Here is an 18360-nt window from a genome sequence, read left to right on the forward strand (position 1 = left end):
TGACGCGCTCCACGAGTGATATGGTTAACAATTTACGCAGAATGATATAGTGCACATACACTGAACGATATTGGTCAGTAACGTCACCCGGTCTCCACTCGTTGACAACATAGTCAAAAACTGTATGTACAGATGACAGGTGGTGGTGGGGGGGTCCATTAACGAACCACAGGAGCGTGCACCATAGACAATGTAGTGCACACAAAGACGATAAGCAGAATAATATGGTTAATATCATCATAATGAAAGGAGAGTGTGTCTGTGAACCTGTTGGTGTAGGCGTGAGGTGGCAGAGTGATATGGAGTCAGCTTGTTGTGGGGGACGGAGAATCAGCAGGGTGCCAACTAGTGCCTTAGTACAGAGTGCATGTGGTGGGCATGGGGCACCAGGGAGCAGGGTATTAAAGCAATACCGTATGCAATGTGTGTGAGGTAGGAAAAGTCTAGTGCATGGCTTATTTACTCTGTGCACTGTATATATCCCCGCACGAACGGAGCTGAAGTGTGTTTACCGGCACCAAAGTCTAAAAGTTTTAGATTTTAAAGTGAAAGTTGGACAACTCCTGTGCCACCCATATAAAAGGGCAATAAGTGCACGAGTTATTCTATTATGTACAAGCAAAGCGAGGTCAGTGTAAGTCCTGTATCCATGTCCGACAGGGGGACGATAAGCAGAATAATATGGTTAATATCATTATCGTGCATATCATTAACGATTATCATACAGTGCGTATACACCTTTAGGGGGGGTATTCAATCTTGGCAGCTGGGAAATAGCGCCTGTCACCTATTCAATACTACCGTTTCCGAAAAAAAATGTTCCACCTTCAAAATTCACTGGAACAGTTTTGCCAGAAATGGCCGCGGATTGTCCAGTTCACGGCTGTTTTTTCAACAATTAGCGGCTCGACGCGCCCACTTTTTGTAACTCGACAGGCGGAACACTGAATTCCGTCTGTCGAGTGGAGCGAAAACGGCCCGAGATTCCGACTGTCAGGATGGTCAGACAAGTCGGGATCCAGAATTGAATGCCGCCCTTAGTCTAACGAGAAACCATTGGCTCACCGGGATGCTGACGTAATCAGATCACAGCCTAGAACAGATCTAAAACAAGTGTTTTATAGGGATATAGGGGGTTATTCTGGTTCACTCCTGGCAATTTCCTTCTTAAATTCTCTCTGCACAAGTAACATCTACCCCACCTGCAGTGCACATGGTTTTGTCCATTTGAGAAGGAATTTGCCAGAAGGAGTGAACCAGAATAATCTCCATAATTCCACAGAGGTACTCGGACATGCCGCCGGTGTACTCTATTTATAGATTACCAACCCTCCACCTAACTCTGCGCCTTATTTTGTCCACATGCATCCCCTATAGCAGGGGTGGCCAAACCGGTCCTCGAGATCTACCAACGGTCCACGTTTTCCAGATCACCTAGCTGGTGCACAGCTGTAGTCATTACTAACTGTCACATTTTAAGACATGCTGCATTCATTCCTACTATAGATCCACAGGTTGCCTGGAAAACATGCACCGTTGGTAGATCTTGAGGACAGGTTTGGCCACCCCTGCCCTATAGACTAATCTCATGCCAGCATAGACCACACTCATTTGTCTTAATCTTCATAATTATGTTAATTGCACATTAATTATCTGTCTTAGCGTACCAGTCTTCCTGCTTGTATTAGTTGGTGCTTATGGAACTTATGGTTAGTTTTAATCACTTCTGACAGCACTACAGAAACCTTATGGCGCCTAATTAATAAACGATAAGTATTTGTGTTTTCTTTTAAATGAACCTGACACTAGGAGCACTGCTATACATAATAGTGTAATGAAGTGCGGGCAACGGTCAGTAAAACTGGATTAATAATCACGCAGAAAAACTTGTCACATAATTATTGAAAATTAAAACAATACAAATTATCTCCGATAGCGCAGAAACACCAGAAGTTAAAAAGATATCAGTCACCTATGTCCTGTCCAATCAGGTAGTAGGGGGGAGCAAGCCCCCATTATTTTCACCCCACCCGACTGAACAGGTGAGAGGGGCCTTGGATCCGTCTGCCTTCCTTCCAAAACTTAAAGGCTTTAGTAAGACATCCCGTCAGTTATAATTGCACAACCAGTGTAGGCTTGTGAGAACTGACAAGTGCCAACATGCCAAGTTATAACCGTCAATGTGCGCACAGCGCTCATTCAAATGCCACCTGGGCACTGAACGCGTTTCCCCACTCAGTGCTGGATAGCTGCAGAATATCATTACACATACACTCTCTGCCCATCACTAACTCCCCCAACACACTGATACTCCTCTACCCCCCCCCCCCCTACCCCCTAACCCTCCCCTCCCACACAAAAGCAGGGTAAATAAAAGTCTGTGACCTGATCTGGCGGGCAGGAGGTTCAGCGCAGTCAGAGACTGGGAGCAATCCACTGCATAAGAAGAGGAGATGAGGAAGATTAGTTTCGAGGAGACATGAGTGAGCGGGATGCGGGTGTGTTTGTGTGTGTGTCACAGTGTGTGTGTGAGTGTGCTGCTGAGACACTCAGCGTCGCTGTCACCCCGGTCTATGTGTGAGAATGTCATAATGAAAGGAGAGTGTGTCTGTGAACCTGTTGGTGTAGGCGTGAGGTGGCAGAGTGATATGGAGTCAGCTTGTTGTGGGGGACGGAGAATCAGCAGGGTGCCAACTAGTGCCTTAGTACAGAGTGCATGTGGTGGGCATGGGGCACCAGGGAGCAGGGTATTAAAGCAATACCGTAGGCAATGTGTGTGAGGTAGGAAAAGTCTAGTGCATGACTTATTTACTCTGTGCACTGTATATATCCCCGCAGGAACGGAGCTGAAGTGTGTTTACCGGCATCAAAGTCTAAAAGTTTTAGATTTTAAAGTGAAAGTTGGACAACTCCTGTGCCACCCTTATAAAAGGGCAATAAGTGCACGAGTTATTCTATTATGTACAAGCAAAGCGAGGTCAGTGTAAGTCCTGTATCCATGTCCGACAGGGGGAGAAGTTACAGTGTGCCCATCTATGCCAGGCGGAGGAGTGCAGTATGTGTGTGTGGGTCTTTGAGGTAGAGAGAGGGAGGGTAGGGAAAGAGGCTGCCAGTCTCCCAGCTTGCGGGCACCGGTCTTAAGTCCTAGTTTGGAGTTTGAGTTGCGAGGTTCCCGTGCTCCCCCCCCCCCCCTCCTCCTCCCCAGCACAGCAGACAGAGGAACCTCATTGGTAAGTCAACACACTTCAGACAGGCGAGAGAGAGGGGAGGGGAGTGGAAGTGGGTGAGGAGGGGGGGGGGGGGGGGGAGAACACAGGGGAGCAGGTGAGCGAGGAAACAGCCTGGCAAGGCGATGGGAACTATCAGGCAGGAAGGGAGGAGAGCAAAGGGTCCACAGAGGAACAAGCTGGGTAAATTAGGAAACACAAATACAAATGAAGAAGGAAGACATAAAAGGGCAAAATGGCTAAAAAAAATAAAATAAAAAAAAAAAGAAGAAGAATTGTACACAGTGGCATCGATGGGGCTGGTAGATGATGAGGACGTGCGGACGGGTTCTGTTTCATCTCTACAGAGAACTGTACTGTTAACCATTCAGTGCCCACAGCCTCCTGAACAGATCCGTTATCTCTGTAATATCCACAATCGCTCTCTGTGCGCACAGCTGGAACAGGCTTCATACGATGCTGCTCTATACACAGGCTGGTACTAGATGGGCAATGCAGACGCCCACAGGTAGACCCACTGGGCACATATACAGTATAAAGGAGAGGTACAGTGGTACATTAGCCCCAGGTAACTGGAAGAAAATGTACTTTAACCCACAGCAAGCAGAGGTTTGCCCTATGGGACAAGCTGCTGATGATATGGGTAGGGGGCAGTACCGTGCCTTATATTTTGGAACAGTCATAGTACATAGGTTTTCAGAACATTGTACAAAGCAAGTGCACAGCCAATGTGAGGATGCGGCAGGTGGTACCCAGAGCTGCCAATGCACAGAGAGCACTCAGTGATCCATGCTATAGAGACAGCAGACAAATCACCAAGGTCTGTCTACAACACCGGACCAAGGTCCAGCAACACAGAGAGACTGTGCTGAGACCGCCAAACCCGGCAACGCTGTGACAGCTAGGAGACCGCCAAACCTAGCCATGCTGTGACAGCTCTGAGACCGCCAAACCCAGCAACGCTGTGACAGCTCTGAGACCGCCAAACCTAGCCATGCTGTGACAGCTCTGAGACCGCCAAACCCAGCAACGCTGTGACAGCTCTGAGACCGCCAAACCTAGCAACGCTGTGACAGCTCTGAGACCGCCAAACCTAGCCATGCTGTGACAGCTCTGAGACCGCCAAACCTAGCAACGCTGTGACAGCTCTGAGACCGCCAAACCTAGCCATGCTGTGACAGCTCTGAGACCGCCAAACCTAGCAACGCTGTGACAGCTCTGAGACCGCCAAACCTAGCAACGCTGTGACAGCTCTGAGACCGCCAAACCTAGCAACGCTGTGACAGCTCTGAGACCATCAAACCTAGCAACGCTGTGACAGCCCTCAGACCGCCAAACCCGGCAACGCTGTGACAGCTATGAGACCGCCAAACCTAGCAATGCTGTGACAGCCCTGAGACCGCCAAACCTAGCAACGCTGTGACAGCCCTGAGACCACCAAACCCAGCAACGCTGTGACAGCTCTGAGACCGCCAAACCCGGCAACGCTGTGACAGCTATGAGACCGCCAAACCTAGCAATGCTGTGACAGCCCTGAGACCACCAAACCTAGCAACGCTGTGACAGCCCTGAGACCGCCAAACCTAGCAACACTGTGACAGCCCTGAGACCGCCAAACCCAGCAATGCTGTGACAGCTATGAGACCGCCAAACCCAGCAACACTGTGACAGCCCTGAGACCGCCAAACCCGGCAATGCTGTGACAGCCCTGAGACCACCAAACCTAGCAACGCTGTGACAGCCCTGAGACCGCCAAACCTAGCAATGCTGTGACAGCTCTGAGACCGCCAAACCTAGCAACGCTGTGACAGCCCTGAGACCGCCAAACCCAGCAACACTGTGACAGCCCTGAGACCGCCAAACCCAGCAATGCTGTGACAGCTATGAGACCGCCAAACGTAGCCATGCTGTGACAGCCCTGAGACCGCCAAACCTAGCAACGCTGTGACAGCCCTGAGACCGCCAAACCCGGCAACGCTGTGACAGCCATGAGACCGCCAAACCTAGCAATGCTGTGACAGCCCTGAGACCACCAAACCTAGCAACGCTGTGACAGCTCTGAGACCGCCAAACCCAGCAACACTGTGACAGCCCTGAGACCGCCAAACCCGGCAATGCTGTGACAGCCCTGAGACCACCAAACCTAGCAACGCTGTGACAGCCCTGAGACCGCCAAACCCAGCAACACTGTGACAGCCCTGAGACCGCCAAACCCGGCAATGCTGTGACAGCCCTGAGACCACCAAACCTAGCAACGCTGTGACAGCCCTGAGACCGCCAAACCTAGCAACGCTGTGACAGCTCTGAGACCGCCAAACCTAGCAACGCTGTGACAGCCCTGAGACCGCCAAACCCAGCAACACTGTGACAGCCCTGAGACCGCCAAACCCAGCAATGCTGTGACAGCTATGAGACCGCCAAACGTAGCCATGCTGTGACAGCCCTGAGACCGCCAAACCCAGCAACGCTGTGACAGCCCTGAGACCGCCAAACCCAGCAATGCTGTGACAGCTCTGAGACCACCAAACCTAGCCATGCTGTGACAGCTCTGAGACCGCCAAACCTAGCCATGCTGTGACAGCCCTGTGACCGCCAAACCTAGCAACGCTGTGACAGCCCTGAGACCGCCAAACCTAGCAATGCTGTGACGGCTCGGAGACCGCCAAACCTAGCAATGCTGTGACCGCTCGGAGACCGCCAAACCCAGCAATGCTGTGACAGCCCGGAGACCGCCAAACCCAGCAACGCTGTGACAGCCCTGAGACCGCCAAACCCAGCAATGCTTGTGACAGCCCTGAGACCGCCAAACCCAGCAATGCTTGTGACAGCCCTGAGACCGCCAAACCCAGCAATGCTTGTGACAGCCCTGTGACCGCCAAACCCGGCAACGCTGTGACAGCTATGAGACCGCCAAACCTAGCCATGCTGTGACAGCTCTGAGACCGCCAAACTTAGCAACGCTGTGACAGCTCTGAGACCGCCAAACCCGGCAACACTGTGACAGCTATGAGACCGCCAAACGTAGCCATGCTGTGACAGCCCTGAGACCGCCAAACCTAGCAATGCTGTGACAGCCCTGAGACCACCAAACCTAGCAATGCTGTGACAGCTCTGAGACCACCAAACCTAGCAATGCTGTGACGGCTCTGAGACCACCAAACTCAACAAAGCAAAGAGACAGCCCTGAAATCACCAATGCCAAGATCATGGAAATCCATCAACACAGAGAGACTGTCCTGAGACCACCAAACCTATCAATGCTGTGGCAGCTATGAGACCACGAAACGTAACACTACAAAGAGACAGCACGAGACCACCAAGTCCATCATTGCGCAAACAGACGTGAAATCTCCAAACCAACCAATACACAGAGGTAACAAGCAACGTACAAGTACACAGAGGCCACCCATAGACAGTTATGGTCATTTAACTGCCGATTGATGATGAGACCGATCAATGCAGAGACAGCCATTGACCCCGTCCACTACTTTGAATACACAATGAGCACCCAGAGGTGAACATGGTTTGTACCCACCCCGTATGATTTGGAAGGTGGAAATGGATAAACACAGGGTGACGGGAGGTATCAAAGCACAGAGGGAAGAAACGAGTCAGCTCTACAGTGAATTGGTGGCAGACAGACAGACATGAATCACAGAGACAGAGCTCACTGGTATAGAGAAAACAGCTGCGGCAGATCCGGGGGCTCCCGTTAGCTGCTGAAAGGACTTTAAGGAGATTACCAGCGCAGTGTATTTAAGCTTTTTATCTTACAGGGTCGCCCAAAACCCCCACTGCTATTGACCAATCACACGCTACCATTTATACCATCAGCTGTGCTCTGAAGCAGGACAACGTCACTCACCGTCACTCTATATACCAGAAAGGAGCGGAGAACATGAGCAGCGCCTCCTGCTGGTTTTACGTGGGAGTACAGAGAACTTTAACCACCCTGACTCCCCAAAGCTGCACGCAGGGTGCCCGCCTATACAATGGGGAGGAAGTCATTCCAAACTTCCCACACGATACTCTTGTAGCAGATCAATCCCTCTTGGATGAGAGCAGTCACTGGTTTTACTAAATTGCCAAAAAACAATGGACGGATTATACCCATTGTTTTCTAGGTCAGCCCCATTCGGTGTAGAGGCAGGAAGTTTAGAAGGCTCCAGCCTGATACAGCCTAGTTGGCAAAGCAAGCAACTGGGAAGACCATGCTGCACTGCAGGTGGGGCAGATGTAACATGTGCAGAGAGTGTGATTTGGATGGGGTGTGTTCCTACTGAAATCTAAATTGCAGTGCAAAAAAAAAAAAGGTCTAATATCTGTGGGCTACATGTAAAAGCAGCCAGTATTTACCCTGCAGAGAAACAATATAAATGTATCTGGCAACATGGTGACACAGACTTACATGGTGTTTTTGCTGTAGAATTCTGATGGTGTAAATACAGACAATACCGGACAGTGAATATTAGTGTTAGGCTGCAGGAGGGGAGGCAGTTAAGGGTAGGGTAAGGCTGCGGGAGATGGGACGGTTAAGGGTAGGGTTAGGTTGCGGGAGATGGGACGGTTAAGGGTAGGGTTAGGTTGCGGGAGATGGGACGGTTAAGGGTAGGGTTAGGTTGAGGGAGATGGGACGATTAAGGGTTGGGTAAGGCTGCAGGAGGGGAAGCGGTTAAGGGTTGGGTAATGCTGCAGGAGGGGAAGCGGTTAAGGGTTGGGTAATGCTGCAGGAGGGGAAGCGGTTAAGGGTTGGGTAATGCTGCAGAAGGGGAAGCGGTTAAGGGTTGGGTAGAGCTGTGGGAGGGGAGGCGGTTAAGGGTTCGGTAATGCTGCAGGAGGGAAAGTGGTTAAGGTTTGGGTAGAGCTGCTGGAGGGGAAGTGGTTAAGGGTTGGGTAGAGCTGCAGGAAGGGAAGTGGTTAAGGGTTGGGTAGAGCTGCAGGAAGGGAAGTGGTTAAGGGTTGGGTAGAGCTGCAGGAAGGGAAGTGGTTAAGGGTTGGGTTAGGCTGCGGGAGGGCTGGAGGTTAGCCTGGCAACTCCCAGGAAAAATAGTAGCAAAACTATCATCAGAATCAGCTTTTATTGACCAGGTATACTTGCGTATACTAAGAATTTGTTTTCAGTTTGCTGTACAGCAGCCAGGTGGGTAACAAGTAAACAGTAAACAGTATAAACAGTATAACCAGGTGGAGAACATGTACAGTCATACAGAAAATTATTCTGAGGGAACACCGTGTTAGATTATGTGCAAAGGGTTATGACGCGACTAGACAGTGAGGTGTTCATGAGTTCACGTGTCAGCAGGTGAACCGCTTGAGGGAAGAAACTTTTTAGGCTTCTGGTGGAAATAGCCCTGTAGCATCTGCCTGATGGCAGCAGGTTAAACAAGCCATGGCCAGGATGTAGTTGGTCCTTGACTATCTTCGTTGCACGCCTTTCTGCTCTGGACAGGTACGGGTCCTGGACAGAGGGATTGTCTGTCCCAATTATCTTCTCCACAGTTCTGACTACCTTTTGGAGTCTGCATTTGTCTCTCGCTGGCGAAAACGTACCAGACCAGTATTGAGGAGCACAGTACAGACTCTAGAATAGCGGAGTAGAAAAGGACCAGAAGCTTCTGTGGGATGTTGATCTTCCTCAGTTGCCTAAGAAAGAATAGCCTCTGCTGCATTAGTATCAGTGTTGGGCCCCCATTTAAGGTCCTGGGAGATTGTGGTTCTTAGGAACTTGAAGGAGTCCATAGGAACTTGAAGGAGTCCACTAGCGACACCACACTGTCTGCAATTGTTAGCAGAGGAACACCAACAGCCTTCTTTATAAAGTCCACTACCATCTCAACAGTTTTGAGTGGGTTGAGCTCTAGATGGTTGCTGCTGCACCACCGGGCCAACCGGTCCACTTCTTGTCTGTAGGCCGATTGGTCCCCATCCTTGACAAGGCCAATGACGGTAGTGTCATCAGCTAATTAGATTATCTTTACTGATTGATTGCGCCTCTGAGGTGCAGTCATTGGTGTACAGGGAGAAGAGCAAGGGTGAGAGTACACAGCCCTGGGGGGCTCCTGTGCTGATGGACCGCATTTGGGAGGTGAATTCCCCCGCTTTCACAACTTGTTTTCTATCAGTCAGAAAGTCCACAATCCAAGAACACGTAGCTTCAGGGACTCCTAGGCGGAGTAGTTTGGGGTGGAGGATGTTGGAGATGATTGTGTTGAAAGCCAAGCTGAAGGTACCAGGCTTATCCAGGTGCTGCAGAATGTAGTGCAGGCCCAGGTTGACTGCATCCTCATCGATTAGATCGGTAGGCAAACTGGAGGGGGTCTAGCTCAGGGGTGTCCAAACTTTTTGCGACGAGGGCCAGATTTGGTGAAGTGTAAATGTGTGGGGGCCGACCATTCAGCCTGACATTCTTTGAATCAAGAATAGTCCCCCAGCCTGCCCCCATTCACTCTGTCCCCCTGCCTGCCCCCCTTCTCTTAATGTCCATCAGTGCATCCATTCATTGTATGTCCCCAAGCCTGACCCTCCTTCACTGTATGACCCCCATTCACTATGTTCCCCCTTCTCTGAATGGCCATCACTGCCTTCATTCACTGTATGTCCCCCAGCCTTACCCTCCTTCACTGTATGTCCCCCACTCTGCCCCCTCCCTTCTCTGTATATTTCCCAGCCCCTTGTGTGAGCCAGAGGAAGGAGAGGCAAATCAGGCACTGCAAGGACAGTAGATGCTTGGGCTCCCACTGCTGCCCTCCTCCGCTCTGCATGATACGGGAGCAAGCTTCCCCCTTGCTGCCCCCCTCCCCAAACACTGCGGTCGCTGTGATTGTGGAGTAGGGTGATATACGATTGCAGCAGCAGGGGTAGGACGCCAAACACATCTGACTGTGGCGGCCTGCACCTCCTCACTGCAGCAGACAGCAAGGTAAAGGCGCGCTCGACGGGTCCCCACCTTTAGTGTCCTGTGCTGTGCTTCCCACATCTGATGCTCTGCCCGCTTACAGCTGGAGGCTGTGGGCCGCTTGAAATGACAGCACAGGCCGCATTTGGCCCCTGGGCCTGACTTTGGACATGCCTGGTCTAGCTGGTGGCCAGTCACAACTTTCAGGTTGTTCAGTACCAGGTGCTCGAATGTTTTCATGATCACAGATCTCAGAGCTATCGTAATAGTAATAGTGGATTTCTTGGGGACCGGAACAATAGTGGAGCTTTTGAGGCAGGAGGACCTGTTGCTTTCCTTGGTTTGGCCCTCTTGAACATCTCCTCCACCTCTACTTGGGTGACCTGGAGTGACTGGAGTTGGCTGTCGACATTTGGGGCAGCACAGATGGTATGGTTTGGTTCACAGTGGACCACTTTTCAAACCTGCAATAGAAGTTGTTCAGCTCATCAGTTAGGTCTTGGTACATGGCGGTGGGTTTGGGTGTTTTCTTGTAGCTGGTTATAGATTACATTCCTTTCCACACAGATACAGGGTCACTAGTGGACAGGTCATTGTCAGAGAACCACTTTTTTGCTAGCCTGATTTCTTTTGTTAGGGAGTTCCTGGCTCAGTTTTATTGTGCTCCGTCACCGCTGCTGTAGGCCTCCTCTTTGGCTCGGCGGAGTTGTCTGAGCTGGGTGTTGAACCAGGGCTTGTTGTTGAAGATACGGTAGGTCTTGGTGGGTATACACATGTCCTCACAGTAGCTTATGTAGGATGTGACGGTGTCAGTCAGGTCATTCAGGTCAGTTTTCGAGGCTTCGAAGACCCTCCAGTCCGTGCAGTCGAGGCAGGACTGGAGTTTCAGCTTAGCCTCGTTAGTCCATTTCTTAACGACAGACTTAGCCACTCTCAACTTCTGCGTATAGGTAGGGAGTAGGTGGACGAGGCAGTGGTCAGATAGTCCGAGTGCAGCACGGGCGTATTGACCGGAAGGCAGACTTAAGGGTGGTGTAGCAGTGGTCAAGGGTACGCCCTTCCCTGGTGGGGCACGTGACTTGTTGTTTGAACTTGGGCAGCTCCTGGCTTAGGTTAGTTCTGTTGAAGTCACCCAGCACTGTGAACAGGGAGTCCGGGTGTTTTTGCTCCATGTCAGATAGGCTGGTGGCCAGGTGGTGCAGGGCTTCCTTTGCGCAGGCAAGGGGGGGGGGATGTACACTCCCACTAGGACAATCGAGGCAAATTCCCGGGAGGAATAGAAGGGTTTGCAGTTGATACATAGCATCTCCAAGTGGGGGCTGCATGATTTGCCTAGGATCTTGACATTGGTGCACCATCTATCATTGATGTAGAAGCAGATGCCGCCACCCTTTGTTTTCCCTGAGAGAACCTTGGAGCGATCAGCTCTGTAGAGACCAAATCCTGGCAGGGACACGGGGGGTCAGCAATGTGGTCATCCAGCCATGTCTCTGAAGCATAGGACAGATGATCCTGCAATGCTCGACCTTGTGCTTCCCATGAGGAGGGACAGCTCATCGAACTGGTTTGCCAGGAAGCGCACGTTTGAGAGCAAGATCACTGGGAGTGCAGAGAGGTGCCCCCTCCGCTTCCACCGCACTAAGGCACCGGCACGACAGCCTCTCCCCCATAACCAGGGCAGGTACACACTGCAGCTTAATCCAGGTTGGCCTCTGCTGGCAGTGCTGGGGAGCTGATGGGCTGTGGCTCGGTCTGGGACCACCAACACAATGCCCTGGGGGATTACTTTTCTGCTACCTCTGTGAATGGTTCTCCATGGTCACCGGTCCGCTCTCCAACAACTGCCATTCAACTTTGCTGCGTCCTCTCTGCACAGGGCAGCGTGGACTGTGAGGGCTGCCTATATGCCCACCTCCTGCTCCGTCAGGCCCATACGGGTGGTCTGCTCCAGGAGTGAGCTCTATTTCAGAAGGGTTTTTCTGCTGTGCTTGGTTACCACACTTGGCAGGGTCACCGCACTTGAGGGGGTGATTGATCAGGTGCTGTCCTGACTAATGCCAGCTGCAAGCTATGAGCTGAAATATGGTATTAGACAAACCAACAAAGAGTGATCAGAGAAGGGGATACCATCATATGATGATGAACAGTGTAGAGTTGCTGTTTCAGAGAGCCAGAGGTGGGACGTGGAAGACAGACCCAGCAGTAGCTCCTCAGAGTGTGAAGTGAAGGCATGCCCCTGTGAGATGATAGAGTGCAGCACGTGCGACTCTAGAAAATGTATCTGGTTGCCCAGCAGAAACATGCATGACCGCTGGAAGCGGATGACGTCCAGGAACGCAGTACTGCATGTTTTTGACCTAGGTGTCAGCCTTTAAAAGGTAAAAAAAAAAAAACTCTTTATTGTGAAGCTTATAATAAAACTGAAACAATGGAATATATCTATATGTTGTTACTGTTGTATCTGTATCCATGACTACCTAGAGCCTATATAAAGCAACTATACGCAAAATCACACACACACACACAGTCATTTTTTAACCAATAACAGTTCTGAAGCTCCAACTGTCAATTATGCATACATAATGATATCACTTCCAGGATCCCAGGCGTTTAACCTGCACTCTAGGCAGTGAATATGTGCAGGTCTGAATTACCCTCAAAATTTCCTTGGCCGACCGCCAAGTCTAGTAGAAGAATCGACCTTGTTTTAAACAAAAAAAGGTATTTACACCAAATATTGTTTAGGTGGGGGTATACAGTTACCTGCGAGCAATTGCTTCACCTGGGGGCTAATCAGTGATCAGTTACCCCCAATAAGCCAACACAAGCCCAGGCTAATCAGTGATTAGGTTTCTCCAGGTGACAACAAAACAGTTTCTTACAAAACCCAACCAGTTTTCGGGAGAAAATTTATTTTTAGTTGTTTTTTCCACGCCTGCCTAAAACCTTTGCACAGTGCTGTATATTCCTATAACTTGCTTCTGTTTATAGCGTACAACGCAGGTTTAATTATTGAGGTCTTGTATTTTCTTAGCAGTAATAGCTAATTAAATCAGAATGCACCAGTGACCCCTAAAGGCCCAGGTGGGTATTACACTTAGAGCACAGATTTCTTTCAAGACGACTGTACGCCAAACTATATGTTGTGCAGTTATGTCATTCTACACATATTATGGAGACCGACAAGGCATCACGTAAGCCAACTTATTTGACAGCCATGTCCACTTGGGCTAAACCCAAATTTCAGTTGCGGATCCATTATTCCAAAATAAATTTTCTTTCATTATTTTTAAAGTAATATGGAATGGACACAGGATCTCCGCTCTTCTCAAACCAATGGTCAATAGCATAGATCTGCAGACAAGAACATATTTATAAAAAAAAAAAAAAAAAAAGTCTGCCCCCTTAACCGACCAAATGCCTATCGAATGATTTTTTTTACTCCTTCGCAATTAAAAAAAGTCAATGTAGACCGACTTTTATTTGCCTCGGATTTGGCCGAAATCAGGGTGAACACCGACGCCCCCTGGGGTTTTCTGGGCACACCCGCTTTTTTGTGCAGACCTGACTGATCAGTCCTCGGACCGAACTCGCTTTTCAGCAAGTAAACCCGAATCACCCCACAAATGCACAGAGAAGAAGGCTGAAGCGCACATACAAAAACAGCTGTATTGTTTGCACGCCGTTAGCTACCCTGCTTGTGTTTCCTGTACTGATCTCCTGCTCCGCGGGACTATAGAGTTGTCCTGTCACTGTCAGTAACTACGGCTGCCTAAATCCGTCACACACAGACAACTGCCTTTTATAGAAATCTGCAGGAAAAGAGAACAAAAACGTCCAAACACAGCACAGTCACCGCCAAAACAGAGTAACACAATCAAATTAGTTTACATTTTTGTTACCATGACTGGCTGGGATGAAGGGAGCGCAGTTTATGGAACACTGGGGCTGTCGATTTTCAGCAATCTGTCGCTTTTGAGGGGGGGGGGGGGGGGGGTCACGACTGACCGAAACTTTACTTTGAAATGGTTCAGTCCCGGTGCGACCCTGCATTTGCGGTCTGTTCAGATTGCATCAGCGAACCGGCAATATTGCCGGTTCGCTGATGTCATGTGGGGGCGCGGCGGAGCGGCATCGGGGGCGGAGGTAGTGCTTAGAGCTGGCGCTGCTCCAAGCGCCGCCTCCTCCATAGTGTGAGCGGGAAACGACCCGATTAACCTGTTCACACCACAGCGAAACGGTAATGAACCGGTAAGAAACCTTCTTTTCACCCGGTTTGTATTTCCGCGTTGCTACCGGTTAGCTGTAACCGGTAACCCCTTTCACATCGCACCAATTACAGGGTCGAATTGGCAGGAAACCGGCATTAACCCAGTAATCAGATGCCATGTGAAAGGGGCATCAAGGTCCACAGGGCGTTTCACGTTTTTTTTTAGCCGACTTTCGAAAATGTCATACCCCACCATCCACAATGGCGTGGTGGCAGAATAAAGCTCATGTCGACCTTTTAACTGTCAACCTAATGCTTGTGTCAACCTTCATCCACCGTCGACCTTAGCCATGTTAACCGATATCATGTGTTGACCTAAGAAGAGTTGACGTTTAGTGGTCAACCTAATGTATACCGACCAGGGCCGCCACTAGAAATGTTGGGGCCTGGGACTGACCTACAGCTCCATATCCCCCCCCCCCCCACCAACCACATGCACATGCCTGCCAGCACCCCACCTACCCCTACCCCCCCCCCCCCTTACTTACCATCACCCGTGTTGCGGCATCGCCCACCGGCTCCTTCAGCCTCCACGGTCAGGTCCGGAGCGCACACTGCAGCCTGCAGAGCGCCGAGTCTAGGACACAGAGGGGCTCGGTGCTCTGCAGGCTGCACTGTGCACTGTACTTGCCTGGCTGGGGGCCCGCCACCATTGGGAGGGGGAGGCGGTGTGCGGGTGGGGAGTTGGCACCGCTATGGGCAGCTGCCAGGGCCACTCCAGAGGCCCGGGACAGCTGTACCCAGGGCACCCCCCTGTCGGTGGTAAACCTCAGCGGACTTCTTTCCTCGGAGGTGGGATTTTACTATCGCGGTGTGGCGTCTACCTGACCGATGGACGCTGCTAACTCACTTATCGGCGATCAGGCCTGAATCGGGCTCCATATCGCTTCATTTCAGTAGGAAGTTAAAGTCATTCTTTTGATCAATGAAAGGAGGCTCCCATTTGAAATCCGTATCAGAGGCCTTTTAAATAAGCATTACAGACTAGATCAATCAAACAGGACATCAAAGCAAGAAGGAGCTGGGAATGCAAATGAGGGCTCTATGTGCCGCCTGCTACCCATCGCCATACAAAGACTTAATAAGTAGATATTGCAAGTAAGTAGGTAAAGCTAATGTAAAGCAAGACAAGACATCCGTGAGATTCAAATACAAGAATAGTGCAGCACCTTAACATTAAGGGAAGACTTACGCGCCCATACACTAGGGAGAAGTCGCCTGTGATCCCCCTTGAACAGTCCTTTTGCATACGACGTACCGTACGCAATCCCACCCAGCCTGCCAGAGGCTTGGTGATGCGATATATCGATATCGCAGCACTTGCGATCTTCAGTCTCTGATGCGATGCTCACAGGACTACGCATCAGACCGGATGTCAAACCTGCGGTTTTGACACTTTTCATCCGATTTCTTGCCAGAGCCAGATGAAAAAAAAAAGTGATCAAATAGCCTTAGAATCGGCCTAGTGTATGGGCACCTTAATATAGGGCACATAGAACAATGGGAACGGAAAGGGTTAACATGACCAGCCAGCAGGAATTAATGCTCATTACTGGAATAAGAGGAAGCTCAGCAGCTAAAGGGTTTGTATACTTCCCAGTAATGCAAGAGAAGTACTCCCACGGACAGAAATGGAGAAGCAGCTTGATGCCGCAGTATGCCACTCTAGAAGGATCATTTATGAACCACAGGTAAGCAGGCATGCACCGCTTCTACTAGCACACTCTGGTCTGTATCCCAGTGCAGAGATACAGACCAGAGTGTGCTGAGAAGCACCGGAGCAGAGACACACCCCCAGACAAGAGGAACTGCACGGGTTGTGAGAGGTGCAGGGATCTAGAATGAACACCATTATAACAACTTCACTCTTTGAAATTGGTTGAATGCATCTCCCCTTAGATTGTTAGCTTTCATTATGCAGAGAACGCCGCATTACTTTGCATGCATAATAAATATGCATCACTGTTCCGCGTAAACGCAACATTAGGACGTCATACGCATAAGAAAAGGGCGGCCCTGCACCTTTATAATAAAATCTATAAAAAATAATAGCACTTTAAGCATCCCTCTGGCCACAATGCAGCTAGCACACAGCAGCGTGCTGGGCCCCGCTATCCAACCAGGACCTGGGTAATTAGTACCCCTCGCCCCTCTCGGCACCACTGTGTGTATGCCAATTACATATAATGCTAGGATTGACTGCTTGGCTTTTCTAAGCAATAACATTGTTACACAGTATCGCAATAAATTCTCTAGAGAACAGGACGACACCGAATATGTATTCTTTTTTTATTGTACAATGTTGCTTTACTACCTTTGGCCGGTACGATTTGCATTTTTTGTTAAGCATGCAAAACAATTAAGCACAGCCAAGTTTTATTCATATGCAAATCACTTGACTTGCTCATCAGCGTCTTTACCCTCAGAAACCCACAGCACGTAACTTAGCAGTCGATGCGGAGCTGGACACGAAGTTTAAGTGCTACCCAGTGTGCACAGAACAAAATGCGTATATTCGCCCCTGGCCTATATCTACGCAGCTGTACCGCGCATAGTTGTACACTTGGTTTCATATGAGTAATGGACAAATGCCTACACCATGAGTAAGGTGACTGACTGTAATAAGAAAGGTAGTGGGTTTAAATCCTGGTTAAAATAGTACCTGGAAACAGGTGTATTTATATATAGAGAATGCTTAAAAGCACAGAAGACAAACAGATAACGTTGTGTTTCTGTGCAGGGTAAATACTGGCTGCTTTATTTTTACACTGCAACTTAGATTTCAGTTTGAACACACCACACCCAAATCTAACTCTCTCTGCACAGGTTACATCTGCCCCACCTGCAGCACAGCGTGCTTTTGTCCATCTGCAAAAAGTGCAGCCTTGCCGACAGGACTGAATTAATCCCATTATCTCTCTCCAAAGCTTCGTACATCTGCGTAAGTCTATAAATCGGGCCATAAGACCCATAAGTAATTGCATTTGATAAGCGGCAAGCAACCAGCTACTACACCCTGGCCTGTATAGCATTCAGGTCTGTTCCTGTAATCTCTCCTGACAACAGACACAAAGCAAAGAGAGTAATGGTCAACCAAAGCTATAGGGTCCATTACCATCAATGCTTTGTATAATTATCTGGTCAGGGGACTCCGCTATTGATGATTGTTCATCGTATGCAACACCTAATGGCTACATTGTAATGACTAATGCTGCATACAGGAGCTACTGGATATATAGAGGCTCAGATCAGGAATGAAGTCGGACAGAACACTAGAAATCTGTCCATACCACAAACCGGCAGCAGGAACAGCATCACACCATTGTGTTCTCCCGCTTCACACAGACTGGCTGGTCACAGGGCTTTCATGGGAAGAGACCCGTATACTTCTCTTATGAAAGGGATCCTGGATTCTATATTCATCAAAATAACCGATTGTACAAAAGAAGCAATTTTCAGATCACCAGCAAGTCAACCCCTTAGCTCAGGGGTGGCCAACCGGTCAGAGGTAAAGAGCCGAAAAATATCAGTCGTCAAGCCAAAGAGCCAACATCACGCGCGCGCCAAAAAGGGGCGTGATCGGGGGAGTGGTCAGGGGCGTGGTCATATGACACAAGGAGAGTGGCCACATGACAAAACTTTATGCCCCCAGTGCCAGATATGCCCCCCACAGTGCCAAACATCATATGCCCCCCACAGTGCAACACCTATGCTGGAGGGCCCAGCTTCCTAACTAAAGGGCCCACCTAGAGGGCCAGGAGGGCCCAAGAAACAAATGAGCCACGGGCCAAGAGGGCCCGACTAATGCGCACACAGGCCAGAAGGGCCTGAATTTGCCCACGGGCCTAGTGCCCGACACCCGGTGGTCTAGGGTGGATGGAGGGTAGGAGGCCAAAGGCCCCTAAGGGAATGAGTCTTACTGAGTATATATACAGTATGTGTGTGAGTGAAAATGAAATTATATGTAT

General features: G+C 49.8%; 1 protein-coding gene across 5 annotated transcripts in view; it reads right to left on the reverse strand.

The window, feature by feature from the left end:
* DGKZ (diacylglycerol kinase zeta) overlaps positions 1 to 18360 on the reverse strand; it is a 125374-nt gene that overhangs the window by 67012 nt on the left and 40002 nt on the right. The window contains exons 1-2 of one of the 5 annotated variants that reach the window (XM_083164496.1): positions 6899 to 6914; positions 2386 to 2436 (exon numbers count right to left, since the gene is read on the reverse strand). The exons of 3 other annotated variants lie outside the window; for them this stretch is intronic. In XM_083164496.1, the coding sequence (XP_083020622.1) occupies positions 2386 to 2436; position 6899 (52 nt within the window). In that variant the 5' untranslated portion in view covers positions 6900 to 6914. Of the gene's footprint in view, positions 1 to 2385; positions 2526 to 6898; positions 6915 to 18360 lie in introns of those variants that run through there. One more of the 5 variants, XM_083164502.1, reaches the window with a different exon arrangement.

The sequence above is a fragment of the Crinia signifera genome, chromosome 11 (genome assembly GCF_055691185.1).
Source record: "Crinia signifera chromosome 11, ASM5569118v1, whole genome shotgun sequence".
NCBI classification, from domain to species: Eukaryota; Metazoa; Chordata; class Amphibia; order Anura; family Myobatrachidae; genus Crinia; species Crinia signifera.